The sequence below is a fragment of the Marmota monax genome, unplaced genomic scaffold (genome assembly GCF_021218885.2).
Source record: "Marmota monax isolate L192 unplaced genomic scaffold, Marmota_monax_Labrador192_F-V1.1 WCK01_AAM20220418_F8-fsc00118, whole genome shotgun sequence".
Classification (NCBI taxonomy): Eukaryota; Metazoa; Chordata; class Mammalia; order Rodentia; family Sciuridae; genus Marmota; species Marmota monax.
Window position 1 is genome coordinate 7,016,136 of NW_026695231.1, and position 19,328 is coordinate 7,035,463.

At 39.5% G+C, this 19,328-nt stretch overlaps 1 protein-coding gene across 4 annotated transcripts in view; it reads right to left on the reverse strand.

The window, feature by feature from the left end:
• Window positions 1-4,523: 4,523 nt before the first annotated feature.
• The window catches only part of Slc30a10 (solute carrier family 30 member 10), a 46,116-nt gene continuing 31,311 nt past the window's right edge, over window positions 4,524-19,328 (reverse strand). For all 4 annotated transcript variants that reach the window (XM_046438489.1, XM_046438488.2, XM_058577053.1 and 1 more), the window contains exons 3-4: window positions 12,709-12,948; window positions 4,524-10,204 (exon numbers count right to left, since the gene is read on the reverse strand). In XM_046438489.1, the coding sequence (XP_046294445.1) occupies window positions 9,720-10,204; window positions 12,709-12,948 (725 nt within the window). In that variant the 3' untranslated portion in view covers window positions 4,524-9,719. The remainder of the gene's footprint in view (window positions 10,205-12,708; window positions 12,949-19,328) is intronic.

The window sequence follows — 19,328 nt, forward strand, 5'->3', positions numbered from 1 at the left end:
TCTAAGTACTGAAAATGCAATACAAAGTAAAGCAGGCCCTTGGCATCTGGAAACTGGCAAATACAAAAAGTCTTGGTATTGGTATGACTATTCTGGCCCTTGTGGCTGAGCCATGGTATTCTCCTGTTGGATACAACTTCTGAGGATACCAGCACCAGCCAAGAGGCCATCCCATGACCCTGGTGAAGTGGGGCAAGAAATAAGGTCACTCTGTAAGCCTGGGTAAGCACAGACAAAAACAAGAGCATTGCACAAATCACAAAAATACCAGACCCTATCCTGGATAAAATAAGTGACCACGGCTTCCATTTAAAATTTGAGCCTTGCTTCATTTCTCCCACCTCATCAATAGCATTTATAAAGATACCCCCCAAATTATATCTACTTATTAGTAAATCCAGAAGATTCCTTGACTCCTCCTCCAATTCACCTGACATGGGCCTGAATCCTACAGTAGGTCATTTTGAACACCCTCTTGCTGAGATGTGCCGTGGAACTCTGGAGTAAAAGTCTCCTTTTTTGCTGAATTGAGCACTGAACCTCATTTGTTTACCCACAGGTGTGTTCTTGGTGGTGCTTAGCTGCAGGGCATTAATAGAAGTGGACATTCCCCCAGATTAGCTGAAGTGCTCACTGCCTATGACTTGGACCCCTGGATTCAGCAACTCTCAATCAGTAATATAACTGGCCAAGCCCCCTGTGTCTGGTGGGAGATGAGAGCCTATGGAATTAAGCCCTGATATTTCCTTGAAGCCCTTCCGCATTGGGCTTGTTTTGCTTTACTTAGAATAGGGTCCCTTGGTATTTTTGTGGTATATAATCAGGCTTATATTGTTCCTTGGTGAAGTGACATAAAATCTAATTGGATATCCATCTACATTATACATTTTGACATTTCCACTGTGAATAGTGAATTAAAACAGAAATGAATCTGACTGAAATTTTCCTTATTAACTTTGGTGTTTTAGAAATATCCCGCACTCACAGAGCACTTACAGAATCAGGCAGTATGCTGAGACCCCCACCTTGGTCATCTTCTTTAGTCCCCACGAGGCAGGAACTATGATTATTCCATTTTATAGATGGCACAAATGAGGCCTGAGACTTTTTTTTTAATTCTCTAACAATATATATCCAAAGGTCAAAGAACTAACATGGCAGAGCTCGAATTTGAAAGCAGACAAAAATGTTTAAACCCAACACTTCCTAGTATGCACTCTATATTCATTTTCATAATAACATTTCTCTGGAAAGCATTTTTTTATGACCTAGGTTTGGTCATACCATGGGTCAAATCATGTCTCTCCACTTAGGAAGTACTTGTAGTTTGATTTTTTACAATGAAAGCAAAAGCAATAAAGCAAGTATTAAGCATAACTCTTTGCAAAACGATAGTATTAGTATTTTCTGAATGCCTTTGAGTTTCAGATTACAGCCTCAAACTCCCAGTAGTGCAGAAAGCTCTGAGGGGCCCCATTTTCTGAAGTAGATAAGAGACCTGGCTGTTATCATTGCCACTACCAGCCCCTATCAAGGCCAGACACTCGGGGGAATTTGCTCTTTCTGTTTCAGACTCCTCCTCCCAGAAAACACAGGTGAAATACCACCTCACTCTGTAGCTATAAATCCCATCCCAAAATTCTTCAGCATCCTCAAGCCTAAAAGAATTGGTGTGAGAGTCTAAATATTTTGACTATAAATTGGAGTTTAGTTAGAAGGCCCAGGCACACTTGTTACCCTGTGACAAAACTGAGAGAAGGAAGGTTCACTTCCTTCCTGCCTTACACCAGAGGGCAGAGAGATGACTCTGCTTCCACACACAGGAGGGGTCAGCTTCAGAGTGTGCTCAGGAATCAGGATTTGGGTAGAAAAGGGCCACAGTCCACAGGAAACTACCTTTGGGACAAAGCAACACACCAACAGAGAAGAAAAAAAAAATAGGCAAAAAAGAAAAATCAGAAAGGAAATAACTTGGCAAATGTAATTTAAAAAGTGAAATGTCTTTTTGGCGGATGAGCAAGACTCCCAATGGGTATCTGGAGTCCCTCCTCCCCCTGCCAGGAACCAGTCTGACACCTTCTTTCCTAATTCCTCCAGGATCTCTGTGTTCCTCTTATCTGCAGAAGAAAGGTGAAGCCTGAGGGGCTGGGATGAAAGAGAGCCTTGGGAGCAGGTGGAAGGGTTTGTCTTTTTTCCTAGAGCAAAGGAAAGGCAAGAGGAAGTTGAGAGGTGGCCCAAGGTCTGGAGGCTTCTGTAACAGCACAGGCTAAGGTGATAGGACGAACCTGAGAAAGGGAGAGGGAAAGGAAGAGGGTGCTGACATAGAGACAATATCCAGGTGAACATTAATCACTGGGCACAGTAAGAGAGGAAAGGCGGCCTTAAACCAAGTGGCCAGACTTGAGCTGCTTTGGAGAGATGATCTGGGGGAAGGGGTGTGGGCAGGATGCTCCCATTGAAACCAACAGAGACATGTCAAGGAGAGCCAGCTTTGTCATTAAGGTTCAGTGAATCTGGAGTGTCTGCAGACCCTCTGAGAAAACGCACAATGCGTCCTCAGCCACAGCTAGCTGAGCCCAGGATGTCAGGCAGGACTGGAGACCCAGGGCCAGGTGCTGGGTGTGTGTTGGGTAAAACACTGTACAGGAGTGACAGAGTGTGTGTGTGGGGGGGGGGGGGGTGTATGGAGAAAACTGTTTTCCAAAAATATTCTATTCCTGGCATTTCCCCAATTTGTTCTTGGCCAGCTGCCTGAAGAGTGAAGTCCGGGCTCTCCATTTGGAATATTCTTTCTATCTTTCTTCTCACTCATTGAATTGCTTCAAGGTTCATTTAAAAAGCCAACTTTTCTGAGAAGGTGTCCTGGACTCACCCGTGTTGCTTATGCCCCTCTTTAGTTCTATTTAGCATTGAATGGTACTTAATTAATTCACAGAGGGGGATGAGAAGAGACAGGTTGAGAACAGGAAGTACAAGAATGCCAGATCAAATGTATAAGATAATAAAATCCATTGACATTTAAATATGTACTCACCCGAATTATCTCCTGATTCCAATGAGCCTGCAGGGTAGGTAGTGCACGTTTCCTTCATTAGTCTCATTTATAAATAAAAAACTGAAGCTCAGTTTGAAACTGTCAAAAGTCTAAAACTGGAAATAGGAGTTGGACTTATTTGTTCATTCTTGTGTTTATTCATTACCTGAGAATTGAGCTACTAGGTACTGTCAAAGGTATTGTGACAGGAGCTGACATTGATGGATTAAACCAAGCTTTATTCTAGTGGGAGAGAGGGAAATAAGTAAGGGTTTAATATCATGTCATGAAGCAAGAGTGTTATGAAGAATATTCTGTAGAGTAGGATGCAGAGAGAATGGGGTAGGCAGAGATTCGGTTCTCTGTGTCCTGGGTCCCTTCTGGGCACCATGCTGCAAAGTCATTGAAGGAAGCAGGTGGTCCTGAAGAGTTGTGCAGCTGTCTCCTGGAGATGCTGCCTCAGTCCTGGACCGTGACATTTGAGCACCAGAATGCATCCAGCATTAGGTGCCCGTCCCAATCCCAGGCCCTACAAAGCTCCCCATAAACTCCCACAAAACTGGATTGCCTTACCTAGATTCATATGTAACCTATAAATTCCATAGAGGCCAGAGTCACTGGCACAAGTTTATAATATATATGCAGATCAATCAATTGATTGACAAAATAAAATCAATTAAAATAGTGGAATACTGTTCTCTTAATTCAATACTTATGAAGGTTACATTCAATTCTATAAAGAGATTTCCAAGCCTATGTATGGATGGGGCCCTCTCCAAAATAATGGTGGGCCTCTCCACCATTCCGTAAAGCCAAGAAGCTCCCTTTCTATGCAAACCCTATTGGGTAGTCCAGGACCAAATATATTCTACTAGGCAACCAGATCAGTGTAGCTTACAATAAGTAAGACAGCTGCATCGATTTGTGACATTTTTTCCAAGATGAACTGCTATGGTTTGGACCTTAAATGTTCCCCAATGGCCCATGTATTAAAGACTTAGACCCTAGCTTTATGCTATCAGGAGGTGAAGAAAACATGAAGTAGGGCCAGTTGGGAGGTGTTCTAGTCATTGGGGGTATGCCCTTGAGGTTGATAGTCGAACCCCAGACTCTTCTTCTTTCTCTTTTTTGCTTTTTGGACATGAAATAAGAAGTTATTTGTTCTGTCATGTGTTCCCCATCATGATGTGCTCTCTCTCCACAGGCCCAAAAGGAACAGAGCCAATTGGTCATGAACTAAATCTTTCAAAATCATGATCCAAAATAAACCTTTTCTCTTTAAAATATGATTATCTCAAGTGTTTGTTATAGTAACAGAAAGCTGACTAACACATAGGCCTTGTTATATTGTAAATGGTATAGGGTAGTAGAAAGAGGTGTGAACAAGAGGCTAGCAAAACAGAAAACAAGAATTGCCCGAATTTTCAAAACCAAACTAAGGAATTTCTGAGTCATGTTTGCCAAGGTAAGGGACAAAGACAAAATGAGGTCAACTCTTTCAGGTTATCTGTTCAATTTCCACAAACACCTGGGTTGTACTTTTGTTTCTTAAAAATTTTATTTACAGCACCATTGAACATCTTTCACCTTCAAAAGGTACACAGAAATACATACATTGTTGGGGGGAGTCGCATGCAGTTAGTAATGAGTTATTTAAACTCTATATCTTAAAGTTTTAACAACCTCCCAAATGTAATGATTACACTTTAGCAAAATTGCGTATGAAGATAGAAGGAGGACTTTAAGCAACAAAGCTCCACAATATTGTAACATAACCTCAAACCTCCAAGAAGGGGTCATTCTCCCTTGTGAATCAACCTTTCTGGGTTGTTCTCATTAGAATTCAGAACAGGTTCAGAGTTGCTGGCCTGGCTTTGTAGAAGAGGTGACAGTTGATCATTTAGCAAGCATTCAAGAAAGTTCCATGTAAACAACAAAACACCTGGTAAAAGAAGTGCCAGAAAATAACACATCTACATTAGCTAAACTTCAAGTCCATAAGAACATTTGGACTACAGTGAGAATTATGGTCTGATGAAAGTTCCAATTTCCTGATTCAATAACTTCATTCCTACTGTGGCCACTCGGATATAAAGACACTCAGAAGTGCAAATAGATGACAGTTGATCAGGTTAAAGGCAGAGCTATAGGACAGACATTCAGTCAGAGATCATTTATCTAAACACAAAAACCGAAATCAAGAAGTGTATCCCCATTTTTCCTAAACTAGTCTTATTTGCAGTCTTGAACTACAAGAGTATGAAAATCATTTAAAAGCAAGATACTTCCAAATTCTGTTAATATATGTCGCCCCCTCAGAGAAAATAGATAGGATTTGGCAAGGGATTAAGCTAGTCATAAAGGATGAAGAATGTTTTAATGTCTAAACTTGTCATAAGCACTAAGATGAGCTCCTTACCAAAAACTAATAACAAGAAACATCGAGTTTAAAATTGAGAATTTTAAATATGAAAAATTTAAAACTTTAACCCCAAGAATCGATTGTGCTGATATTACCCAGTCTCATTCATGGTGTGCTCATCAAATTGAAGCTACCCAAGAGTTGAAGAAATTATCACAGAACAGAGAGCAAATAGTTTTCTTTTCACTGCATTCATTATCCTAATGTTGGATTGGTATAGCAGGATTTTTAAAATTATATTTTTTTTTCTTTAAATACCCCAAATTCCTAGGTAGAGACAACCAGTCATTTTTATAGTTTAATCTCAACATTTAAAACATTGTTTGACTGAGGGAGTAACTGAGTGGCATAGCAAGTGTTTAGCATGTGCAAGATCCTGGGTTTGATCCCTAGCACAACAAATAAACTAAGCACTATTTTTAAAGAGCGAATCCTGAAAAACTGATGATATTAAAAGTACTATTGGGCTCTGGAGGGACTTCATCAACAACAGCCCTAAGACCCTTAGTATAAGCCAGTTGTTCAGAACTAGGGGTAAAAATTTTCCCCACAGGGCGTCTGGCAATGTCACAGACATTTCTAGCTGCCACAACTTGGGGAGATGCTACTGGCATCAAATGAATAGAAACCAGAGATGTTGCTAAACATCCTGTAATACACAGGACATCCCCACACATCGGGAATTGTCCAGTTGAAAATATCAATAATGTCAAGATTGAAAAACCTGGTTTATGGGCTGGGGATGTGGCTCAAGTGGTAGCGCGCTTGCCTAGCATGCGTGAGGCACTGGGTTTGATTCTCAGCACCACATAAAAAAAATAAAATAAAAGATATTGTGTCCACCTAAAACTAAAAAATAAATATTAAAAAAAAAGCCCAGTTTAAACAGAGCAGAAGCTTCGATTGTCACAGAGAAGCTGCCTTACTAAGCACATCCTGCCTCGTGTAAATTCTAAATTTCAATTTCAGGTTTTCCTCCTGAGAAGTACCACTATTAATCCCTTGGAATTATATAAAATGATGCCTTTCATACATGTTTTTCTCATAACCCATACTAAAAAAAAAAAATTTGTTTTACATCCTAGTATGCACAGGCATTTGTGAAGGCCTTAACTAAATTAAATCCTCAAATAATATCTCCCTGTTTTATTGACATTTTATCAAAAAGTTAGACAGTATTTTTTTCTGACAACAATGAGACTAGTGGCCTTGTGAATATTCATAACGGCCAAATAGCATGGAAAAAAAATCAGCCTCTATTTTCAAAAACAAAGCGGAAAGTTGGAAAATTAAGCAGTTTTAGCAGTTCTAGTGCTTTCTACAATGTTCCATAGAAAGAACTTGTTCCATAGAACGAGAAGGGCAAGAGAGCTATAGAAAGTGCTAGAAGGATAAATAGCCAGACTAGCATGCAGAACAAAATGGTTCTGACCTGACACACAAAGGATGCCACAAACTTTATAAAAAACATTTTCAGGGCCAGGGGTTTAGCTCAGTGGCAGAAACTTTGCCTACCATGTGCAAGCCCTTTTGTTTGATACCCAGCACTGAAGGGGGTTGGGTGGGGGGGCGGGGAATTAAATGCTTAAAAAAAAAAGGAGAGCATTTTCTGGAATGAACTTAAGCATACAAGAACACAAACTGAGTGGCAGTATTTCTCTAATCTAAAAAACTCTTGTTTTAAATCTACTGTTCATCAGATGTAGCTATCATCAAACAGCACTGATTCAGAGGGAAAAAGAAAACTCTTTCATTTCCTTGGGAGAATTCAAAGAGAGAACAACTGAAGGGAGAGTAGAACCCAAATTAAAGTACCATACAGCAGGTGACAAATGAAACTCGCCTAACCCAATTTTTAAAAACTGCACTTATTCAGCTTGTTTGGATTTTATTAAATGCACTTAGCCAAACTATCTTTAAAAGGCATTATTTTTCACTGGCCCTCACCCATAATTTGGGATATTTATAAGTGTCAATCAAGATAGTTTTCTGAGGTAATATTTAATTATGTTGGAATTAAGTGCTTTCTCCTTTCCAGAAAAATACCTTAGAGATTAAGTAAAGGTCATTGTTTAGAAACAAGCTGAAATGCATTCCTTTAGCCAGCTGCACAAAAACTGCAAAATTACAATTTTTCCCTTTTAATAAAGAGAAAATGGTGTGAAATCAAATTAGACCTTCAAATTTGGAAGTAAGAGACAGATTTCTTCTTTGGCTCCAGCTAAGGCATCTCAAGCAATATTTAGGTAGGAGAATTTGGTTCACATCTCACTATGGTGAGTTTCTTAGAGAATCCTCTGGTTTATGTGAGAGTACATGTCTCACTTTTGATACTAAAAATAGAAATGGTGTCTTACTATTTACCCCCCCCCCCCGACTTATAAAGTGCATATAACCTAATCCAATAAACTTCTAGAGATGAACACATTTTTAGGAATTTTTCTATGTACCTGTTTACAGCCAATTTAAACTTAGCTAATAAACTTGCAAAGAATAAAGAATTTTCTATCTTACATCATGATCATAGCTGTTTACTTACTAGCATTCAATTTTAGGACTAAGACCAAGAAATTTTTATTTTTTTGAGTCAGGGTCTCACTGTGTTGCCCAAACTGGCTTCAAACTCCCCTGGGCCCCAAATGATTCTCCTGCTCAGCCTCCTGAGTAGCTGGGACTACAGGTGTACACCACCTTCCCTGACAAAGACAAATATTTTTAAAATGATGCCTGTGATAAAAAAAATGCAGATATTGTTTGTTATGATCCCAGAGATTTTAATAAAGCCTGTGCAGATTCCAAACAGGACTCAAAGCTTACAACCTAGAAAAGGAGAGTTTTTCAGTCAGTCTTACAACCTATCAAAGAAAATGCTGGCTCTCTAGGGGACCTCCTATTTCACACACCTAGGAGACTGTTTGGCTTAAATACTAATACCTAAACAATCTGTTAAATACACAAAAGATACTTCTCCACTACTAATGTAGTTCAGTTATGTGTCTAAATTAGATTATAATAAATTTTTTATTTGAACTTGGTAATATGAGTCAGAGATCTAAAAGAAAACGCTAAGCTCTTCAAAACACATTAAAAGCAGCAGTTAAATTAACTCTCGTTTCTCACTAAGACATCAACTTTTCCATCAAGTTGCTATATGGCAACTGTAATAAATACTTTAAAACATGTCTAATTAAAGGAACATCAGTATAGCTTATTTATTTGGCAGAAATAAGCACTCAATAGCTCGCATTCTCCTATGTCAGGAATACTCATTTTCCCCTGGTAAATGTCACACAGATCAATGTGATCATATAAAAAGAGACTCTAAGGAAATTTTAACAAATAAGTAAATCATCATCAAAGCAATACATGATAGTAATCCCAACTGGAGACTCTAAATGATAGCAAATAAGTACATAAGGAAATAGAAGTATTCCCACACTTCCAAGTGAAAAGAAGGTATTTAAACATCTAAAACATGCTATAACCAAAGATCAGTTCCCAGCAGAAAGTAAACATTAGTTTTCTTTAGCCTAACAAACTGAAAAGATGGTCCAAAAAAAAAAAAATACATTTTTCTCCTTACCCACTAGAATCCACTTCCTCTAATGCTTTGAGAACAATTTATACCTTAACAGGTATTTATTTTACATTTATCCAAGTTGAATCAAAGATACTTCTGCAGTACCAGAAATATCTAGTTTTCCTCTTTCATGATCTTCATGGGGGAGAAAACATAGCTATCATGGTACATCAGTTTTTTCTATGTACTTAGACTATGAGCTCACCTGAGAGTCAGCAAAAAGTTCTGATCAGTTTGAAAACAAGGATTGGAGATCTACAGTTCAGTTGTACAGCTCTTGCCTAATATGTTCAAGGCCCTGGGATCTATCGCCAGCACCACATACACATACACAAAGCAAGAACTACTTTGAAATCTGTGTCCACGGTCACTGAGCCCCAGCCCTTCAATGTCCCTGACATTGACATTGACTCTAGTTCAGTTTGTTTCAGAAAATGTATGTTTAAACTGAAACTGTTGAAGAGCAGCAGTCGTTACCCAGGATGATGGAAAATGGTCATCAGTGACATGAAAATCAACAGACATGTTTCACTAAAATCCCAAACAGCCAACCCTCACTGAACACAAAGAGCACGCACTGCAAGTTTGGTCAGAGCCCACAACCCACAAAGCTCTTTCCACAGGCCAGGTTGGCAATTCCAAAGTGCCTTGTCTAAATAGTCTGACTTTATGTGGGTACCAGGTTAAAAATGTGTACTGTTATCATGTTGGTCCTCGTGAGTTTTGTTAATAGCTTGTCTATGGTCACTGAGGCAGCCATCCAGAGACACTTCAATAGCCACTTCTGGTGTATCTCTTCTGCTACAATATGTCTCTAGAGGAGGAACACCATTGTGCTCAGCACAACCATTGACATGGGCCAGAGGCACTGACCCAGGGGGGCAGCACAGCTTGTTAGCACAGCTGTTGGAAACACAGGGATGGCTGCAGAGCAATAGTAAGTCCTTCTGCTCCAGGGATTCCTTCACGTCCACATTTTCAAATTGGATGGTCACATTGTGGATTCCTGCGTTGTGGAAAATTTCTCGAATTTTTGTGCTGGCATCCTGATATCCCCTGTCCTTCTGATACTTGATGTGCAGGGTGGCAATGATCTTTCCACTTATAAGTTCCCAGATGTGCACTTCATGCAAACTGCTGATTCCAGGCACAGTAGAGAGTTTACTCACTAGAAGATAGAAGAGCAAACAAAAGCCCTGGTGAGTGCTCTCACTGAAACACAGAACTACGAACCTGGCTTCGGTTCCACAAGCACACTCAACAAAATGGCAGTGCTTTTGCTGAGATTAACAGAAAAAACAGTTGTCCCTCTGTAAGTATGTTTCCCCATAAGCCTCTCTTTCCTCTCTGAATTCCTATGCCACACATTACTAGCCCATGAAAAGGAATTCAAGAAAAGAAGTCTAACAACGGAAAAGTATGTCAGCCAGGCACATTGGTGCACACCTGTGATCCCAATGACTCAGAAAGCTGAGGCAGGAGGATCACAAGTTCAAGGTCAGCCTCAGCAATTTAGCAAGATCCTGTCTCAAAATAAAAAGGGCTATGGATGAAGCTCAGTGGTAAAAAAGCACTTGGTTCAGTCTCCAATACCAGAAAGAAAATGTCCAGGGCTGTTGAGTACACAAGGGAATGGACACTCTAATGGGTTTTCCAGGAGAACATAAAGTGGAATTTCTTTTTTAAAAAGTATAATTTAGCAATATGAACCAAAAACGTTTACCAGCAATTCTAGTTTCAAGATATTTAACCCAAAGGAAATACCAAATATTTTTGTTATGTACAAGAATGGTTTGGGCAATGCTTTTTGTATTAATAAAAAAATAGGAAATAGTTAACCCAATTATACTATAGAAGATGATATACCTGTTAAAAGCAAGTGCATATTTAAGCAAATAGGTATTTTTAAGTAAAAGAGCAAAGAAGCTAAACTATATATATGGCATGATCTTTTTTAAAAAGTTTGTATATAGAAAAAAAAATACTAAGGGTGACAGTTTCCATGATCAAATTATATGGAATCTCTTTACACTATTTAGGTTTTTGTGTAATTTTCATATTTTCTAAAATTAGTGTATATTTAGAGAGATGATATGGAACAGTGTTTAAGAGAAAAGACTCTGAGGCCAACTAGAATTGGAATCCTAGTATAGTCTCTGACAACCTACATGACCTTAGGCAACTGACCTAGCCCCTTTGTGCCTCATTTTCCTGATATGTAAATTAGGAATGATAATAATGGTACCACATAGGATTATTTTAAGGATTGGAAGGAATCAACGTAAGTAGCTCTTAGAACAGTACCTAGCATGTAATAGGTTTATAAGTATTGCTGTTGTTATTATCTTTCAAATATATTTTAAAATATATTATGATCTTACTTAAAGGCATAGCCAGTATACTATCACAGACTTTCATATATATTTATCTTGTTTTCTTAACTGAGAAACAAGCTAGATCCCGGGGGGAGGCAAAAGCATGAATGCCTGCTCATCTATGTCTCCCTTCCATTTGCACCACTGCGTCTGCCTGTAGCATTGGGCAAATAGTAGGTGCTTTGATTCAAATTTTAAAGCAGCCAAAGAATTAACCATACCTCACTGGCTTTTTAGAGACAACATTGCCAGAGAAAAGGCCAAAAAAGACAAATAGAACATCCAGGAAAAAAAGAGCACAGGAGGAGTCTCAGCTATTGGCAGTGGCTCCACAGATTGGCACCGACGCATGCTAAGTGAACACAGCACTGGCAAGGCCATAGCCTTCAAAGAACAGCCAGATGCAGCTGGAGGTGTAACCCAGTCGTAGATCATGTGCTTAGGATGTGTGAGGCCCTATGATCAAGCCCTAGAATATAAAAGAGGGTCTAGAGATGTAGCTCAGTGACAGAGCACTTGTCTAGCATGTACAAGATCCTGGGTTCAATCTCTAGCACTGCAAAAAAAAAAAAAAAAGCCCACTGCAAATCACCCCTCTATTAGGAGACAGTCCAACCACAGCTATTCACTGTATTTTGGATTCATTCAATTGAATTTCAGGTATATGTCATGAAATAAAGTCTTCCAGTCTCTATTTCAAATTTACTGCTCATTGATAAAGCAATGACAAATAAATAATACACATGAAATAATTTTGTTCTATGAAAATGTAATCTCCATTTAGAAATAAACTCATATATTCAGTTTCCCACCAACATCTTAATAGTTCATATTTCGAAATTCTACAAAATCTGAAAAGTTTTTAACCCCAGAGGCACCCCAGAGTCTAATGAAAGACATCCACAGAAGTCAACTAACTAGAAAGCAGGATCTAGAATATGAATGATTTGTGTTTTCAGAAAATAAAAAAGGGAATAAAATCAAGTTTTTAGCAGAAGTGACCTTGAATTAAAATAAATCTTTGCAGTGAACGTAAATAGCCCAGAAGTAGGTGCTACCCAAGTACTATGTTATCAAAATTTTTGCAGCTGAATCAGACAATCATGGCTTACAAAGGACCTTTGGATCTTGGAGCTATGAATCATCTTGCTAGGCTGCAAACCACATGAGGGACATCTCTATTGCATGGTGATTTCACGTATTTCAGAATACATAATGCTCTGCCATAATGCTGGTCCTTTGGTCTGAAATGACATTCAGCTGACATTGGTTCTAGATCAGAATCCAGTCTACTTACTCAGCTCTTCCATGTTGACTCCCTTCGGGACCATCTGCAGGAGAATGACAGCAGTCTCCTTGATGAGTGGGAAGGCAGATGACAAAATAATGATGACCATGACAACAGTTAGGCTGGGATCGATGTAGCACTGCCAGTTACACGGGTCCTCATTTTTCAGGGGCAGCACATAGAATATAATGGCAGTGATGACCACAATCACCGACCCCAGGGCATCTCCCATCACATGCAAAAGAACACCTGACAAGAAGAAAGAGAAACCAATGAAACAGATCGAAGTTTGGCAGCCCGAGCTGTGTCACCCTTGGATTTTCAAATATACGAATATCCATTGCTATTTGCTTTGTTTTTTTATCTGAACAGCAGAATGAATCATAATCAAAAACAACAGCAACTGATTTTCCTTTTTTAAATTAAATTATTTATTTATTCTAATGTGTTATTCATGATGGTAGAATGCATTCACTTCATATTACACATATAAAGCACAATTTTTCAAGTCATTGATTGTACACAAAGTATTTTCAGACCGTTCATGTCTTCATACACGTACTTAGGGTAATGATGTCTAACTCATTCCACCATCATTCCTACCTTCTTTCTCCCTCCCATCCCCTCTCTCCCCTTTCCCCTATCTAAAGTTCCACCATTCCTCCCAGGCTCCCCGCCCCATTATGAGTCAGCATCTTCATATCAAAGAAAACATTCGGCCTCTGGTTTTGGGGGATTGGCTTGCTTCAGTTAGCATTATATTCTCCAACTTTATCCATTCACCTGCAAATGCTATGATTTTATTCTCTTTTAATGCTGAGTAATATTACATTGTGTATATATACCACAGTTTCCCTTTCCATTCATCTACTGAAGGGCATCTGGCTTGGTCCCACAATTTAGCTATTGTGAATTGTGCTAGCAACTGATTTCCTGAAAAGAAAAGCCCCGGCCACCATCCCAGGGCCCAGAAAACCACTGAAGAGGAACCGCCTGGGAGAATCTGGGCTGACTGTCACCTGCAGGAAGAGTGACTGTGCCATCTCAGAGGTTCACCTCACTACCACCCACCTTCAAAGGGCACCAGGCCAGAAAACAGAGGCTGTGTAAATTTCTTGTTCTTTCAGACAAGCATCCATACTTCAAATTATTTAAAGTATTTTTAAAAGGAGACAGAATTAAGTTACGTCAAAAGTTATGTCCTTTGTCTTCCTTCTGCCATGATCCATTCTCCCCCTTCCCTGTAAGCCTACTTCTCACTTAACCTCACTTAGTCATTTCAATCGCATTTGCTATATAAGCAGTTCTCAAGAAAAAGGGCTCCAGCAAAATGTCCACCACATAAAGAGCCATTTGTCACAATCAAAAATTGAATCCAAATCAAATTAAAATTCCACAGATAATAATAAAAATCATGGATATCTTGGATTAAGAGAACTGTTTCTAAATGCATCAATTATGATATAGAAAATAAGCAATTGCCAACAAAGAAGATCCAGGTGCCCAACTGATTGTTAAACATCAACTTAACTGACATTTAGTAAATTCAGCAAAAATCTGGTAAGATGGGTAATGAAATATAAACACAAAGCCTTTGTGTTACAGAAAGTAGTATCTTGCTATTCCAAGCCAGCAGCAATGCAGCTCAGGAGAGCTCGTTAGAGATGCAGGGTCTCACTCACCCTTCTAGAAGCAGCTGGAAGTAATCTAAAAATGGCTCAAGTTCAATTGACCCAGAAGCCTCCAAAAAATCATGCAAATCAAGAGGTTCAAAAATTCATGCTCATTTTAATAATCACCTGAGAAACTGCCCAGGCCATTAAGGATGATATGCATATCCAGAAAGCCACTTCATGTCCAAAAGATGTTACTTTAAAGAAATAATATGTGAATGATGGAGTTGGCAGGTGTGCCTGGGCCAAGCAGTAGGGCTGAACACTGGGTTGGTGGCCCAAAAACAGTGCTGAATTTTTGCTGCATATGCTTAAATATGCAGAGAGTAATGCTGAACTTAAGGGTTTAGATGCAGAGTCTATGGTCATGGAACACACCCAATGAACAAAACACCCAGCTGTACCACCTCTCAGAGCTCATAGTCAGAGTCACTTGAGCTCCCCTGCTACACTAAAATGAAAAAGAACAAACTGTTCCTAAACCAGAAGACAGGGAATAAATTCAGAATAAAATAAATATAAAAAATGAAAGAAGGAGGAAGAGGAGAAAAGGAGAAAGGAAATGAAGAATCCCCATTTTTACAAATGAAGAAATTGAAGCACAGAGTAGCTAAATAACTCATTCAATTCACAGAGCTATTGAATCCAAACTTGCATTTTAACAAGATCCCCAGGTGATTTGAATGCATATAAAAGTTTTCAAAGCACTGCTCTAGAAGAAAGCTATAGATTAAGAAAGGTCTGCTTTTCTCTCCACATATCCAACAGGTCCACTCAGAAGAATTAATAACAATCCAAATTACTAACAATGCACTCATGGCTAAATAGCTTCCCATGGAAGGTGCTTTCATGGGGCTAATTCCTCCTGTTGGCAGCACATTCAGGATTCTAACATCCCAGTTCAAATGGTATTCTACAAATATTCTTGGTGTAATTCATGGCAATCCCCCCGCTCCAAAAAAAAATACAGGTATTAAAAAAAAAAAAAAAAAACAGGTGTGGTCGCACACGCCTGTAACCCAGTGGCTCGGGAGGCTGAGACAGGAGGATCAAAAGTTCCATCAGCCTCACCAATGAATGAGACCCTGTCTCTAAAAATTAAAAATAGGTCCTAAGGATGTGGCTTCGTGGCCGAGTGCCCCTGAGTTTAATCCCTGGTAGCCGACCACCCCCATCAAAAAAGTGGGGGTGTAGGTCAGTTGTAGAGCACTTGCCAGCATGTGCAGGTCCTCCTGGGTTTACTCTACAGCACTGCAAAAGGAAGCAAGGCAGGTAGGCAGGCTGCCCACATTTCCTTTTGGCTGAGACTCTGATACAATATCTACATGAAAGATTCCCACTTTCTATTTCTGTGCCTCCTCTCCCCGACCCATCCCAAAAGCCCTTCTTCCTCCCCAGTTCCTCTCCTGAGCCAGGCAAGAGAGACTCAGGACTTTCTCCGAGTTGTCCTATCAACCCAGTTCCCTCAGCAAGAACCGAAAATTGAAGGCTTAACTTTCTTCAGGACAGCACAAAGTGCTGCACTCAAAGAGGAAAACCTAATGGTTCCTACACTTACTTGTCATTCTCACAACCTGAGACAGTCTGTTATTCCCTGGTAGATTCATGCATGTGAGCCTCGTTTCCTCCATTAGACTGTAAGTGACATGAATGTCAGTCATACCCTGAATTTCTTTGCACTGAAGGCAGAGAATGTCTACTCAATAAGGCAACATTTTCTGGTTCATAAGTCATAATTCCTATGACATAGAGTAACTCCTGTCTTTAATAATAAGTGAAAATAATAATAATTGAGCTGGGGGTTAGCTCACTTCTAGAGTGCTTGCTTTGCATGTTCAAAGCCCTAGGCTCAATCCCCAGAACCATGAAAATATTAGTAACAATAATAATAGTAACGATCTTTGTAATGTTAATGGAAAAGTAAGTACCAGGCATTGTTTTAAGCTTATTTATACAGTAAGTCTTCTTAAGGGCTCTCTGAGGTGGTTAAGTGCTTCATTTCACAAATAAGGAAACTGAAGCACAGAGTAGCTAAGTAATTTGTCCAAGGTCACATGGCTAGAAAGTGTTAAGAGACAGAAGCCTGGGAAGTCTGACTAAAGGACCACTGCACATCCTGCCTTGTGTAAGTTCTAAATTTCAATTTCAGGTTTTCCTCCTGAGAAGTACCACTATGAATCCCTTAGAATTATATAAAATGATGAGAACTGAGCAGGAGGTGATGACAATAATGGTATCATTTGTGAGTCCTCTATGCTGTTCCAAGCACCCATGTAATCTGAAAGAACACCAGGAGGCTGATACCATCATCTTCACGATACAGATCAGGAGACCAACACCCAAGAGGTGAAGTTACATGCCCATGGTCACCCACCTAGGAAAAAGGCAGAGTTGGAATCCAGACGAGAACTGCCTGGCACCAGAGTCTGATCACTTCTCACCCCATTCTACTTACGCATTATTGGGGAGCAGGAGGTAAACCAACGAAGGGCTATAGGGAAGGCAAGGCAGTGAAGGGGGTAAGAGAAAGGCAGAAAATGTCTAGAAAGGAATGTTGGCACCAGGATAGCAAACCACTGAGGGTCATGGAGTTTAGACCTTTATCTAGAAGCTGTGAAGATTTCTGAACAGACTCTAATGTGATCACATTGTGATGCAGAAAAATAAACCTGGCAAATTACCTGAGAGACAAAGATCACCACTTAGTGAACAACTAGACCACCTGACCAGTCACTATGCTTACACGGTTGTTTGGCAAAAAAAAAAAAAAAAAAAAAAAAGGAGAACCTCTGCACTTGGCCTTCATTTATTGACTTTCCATAAAACCAGGGGAGGAAAAAAAAACTGGCATATACCACAAATTGGCAATTTGACATATACTGAAATTTGATAAGTGTCCCAGCACATGAAAAAGCCACTGGTCCTGTTGAATTTGTTCAATAACTACAAACACAGTTCATTTGTACTGAGCATATACAGGTGGTTTATAAAAGGATGAGATCTTTCTTACTGGACAAAGGCAAGAATTATAAAGAAATATTTATCAAAGGGGATTTATTTTCAAGTGATGTCAAGATTGCTATTCGTCTATTTATGTTTATACTAAAATTAAGGGGCTAATTGTCTTTCTGACACTCTGCTACAACACTTTAATGTTTCATGTTTGAGCCTATTAAATAAAACACAATGGTGAGAATTTTAAAAGGATGCTGTTTTCACAATACTTTGCAGCAGAAGATGGAATGTGTTTCTTAGAATTCATTGTTTTTTTAAATTTTATTATTCCCATTGGAATGAGAGAAACAGTAATGAAAATCAAGAAGTGATTTTTGTTCACAGGAAAGCCCATTAGATGTTTCCTTTGCAAATTTGGAGAGAGCAGCAATCCTACTTTCTAAAGCAATTGCTTAGATGTTAGAAATGTAACCACTGGGCTGCATGTGTACACTAGAGAAGCAAGCCATTCCCATTTGGAAGTCAGTGTGTGATCATGAAAAGATCCAGCAATGTGAAGGAGTAGGCCAGGATCCCAGGCCTACCTCTGCTGCTAGCCAGGGTGACTGGAGGCAACCGCCAAATACTCTGGACCCTATTTCCTCATTTGTAAAGTAGAAAAGTTGAAGTCCATTTTCTCTAACATCTTTCTATCCCTAACATTTGTTCTGCAGTCCTTCCCTTAATCGTGGCTCCAACATAAAGCTACAAGGTCTAAGTAAAGTGAGGCCAGCCTCACACAGCTTGAGATGTGGAAAGGCTCTATTTAGCCATAGCGAGGGTATTCACCAGAAGGGGCAGGAAGCTAGGCATTGTGGCACATGCCTGTAATCCGAGCTACTCAAGGGCCTGAGGCAGGAGGATCCCAAGTTTGAGGACAGGCTGGGCAACTTAGCAGGATCCTATCTCAAAATAAAATAAAAAGGGCAGAGAATGTAGCTCGGCAGTAGAGTTCTTGCCTAGCATGTGCAAGGCTGTGGTTCCATTTCTAGAAAAAAAAAATAGCAGTAGCAGGATGATCTGAGCTGACCCTCACTTAATCAGAAGGGGTTTGAGCCCAGCCATTCCACTCCAGCTGAATACCAACAGTATCTACCTAGGAAGATTGCTGTGACCACTACATGGCTTACTCATTAATGGTGCCTGGCACAAAGTAGCACTCAACAAATACATTAGCACATTTTCCTACTAAAAGGCTAAGTGTTTTATATGTTTTATCTCATACATAGTAAGCCCATGAGGTGGGTTCCGTTATCCTTATTTTAAAGATTAGGGAACTGGAAATCCAGGGCATATGATAACTTGGGAACCAAACCCAAGCAGCCTAAAGCCAAATACTTGTCTTTTGTCCACTGCAATCTTCACCTTCTCAGAAGCCAGATGGATGCTTTTCTTAGTGTCTGTGGAGCACAGGCTCAGCCAGGAAAAGGAAGGCATTTTACTGCAGACATTTTTCTACCCAGGAACCCCAATAGCTGAAGACTAAACATTATCAAGATCATGCATGTTTCTTAAACAAGGTCACAATGTCAGCTGAGGTCTACTTTTCATTCTTTGTCACTTCTTTCCACCTACCTGTTCTCTTTTTCAACTTTGTAACAGAAGAATGAAGGTAATCAATGACTAGGATGTGCTTCAAAAAGCTAAAGTGCTACAATCGTTACCTGTACCTTAAAAAAATCTATCATGCCCAGGTGGGTATTAAACTGAGCCTTTAAAAAGAAAAATAAATGAAAGGATAATGATTTTTTTATTACAGATTCTTTCTAAAAAGATTTGCTATCAAGCTCTTCAAAGAAGCAAATTCCCCTGTTGCATTTATTTATTTATTTATTTATTTATTGCTTTAAAGACTTTTAGGAGCTCCTGTGTTGTTTCTGGATTTTCTCTGTAGCTCCATTCTGAGAATCACTTTATAAATCAGATGTGAGACTCTCAATAAAGTAGGCGTCTCCTAGATTA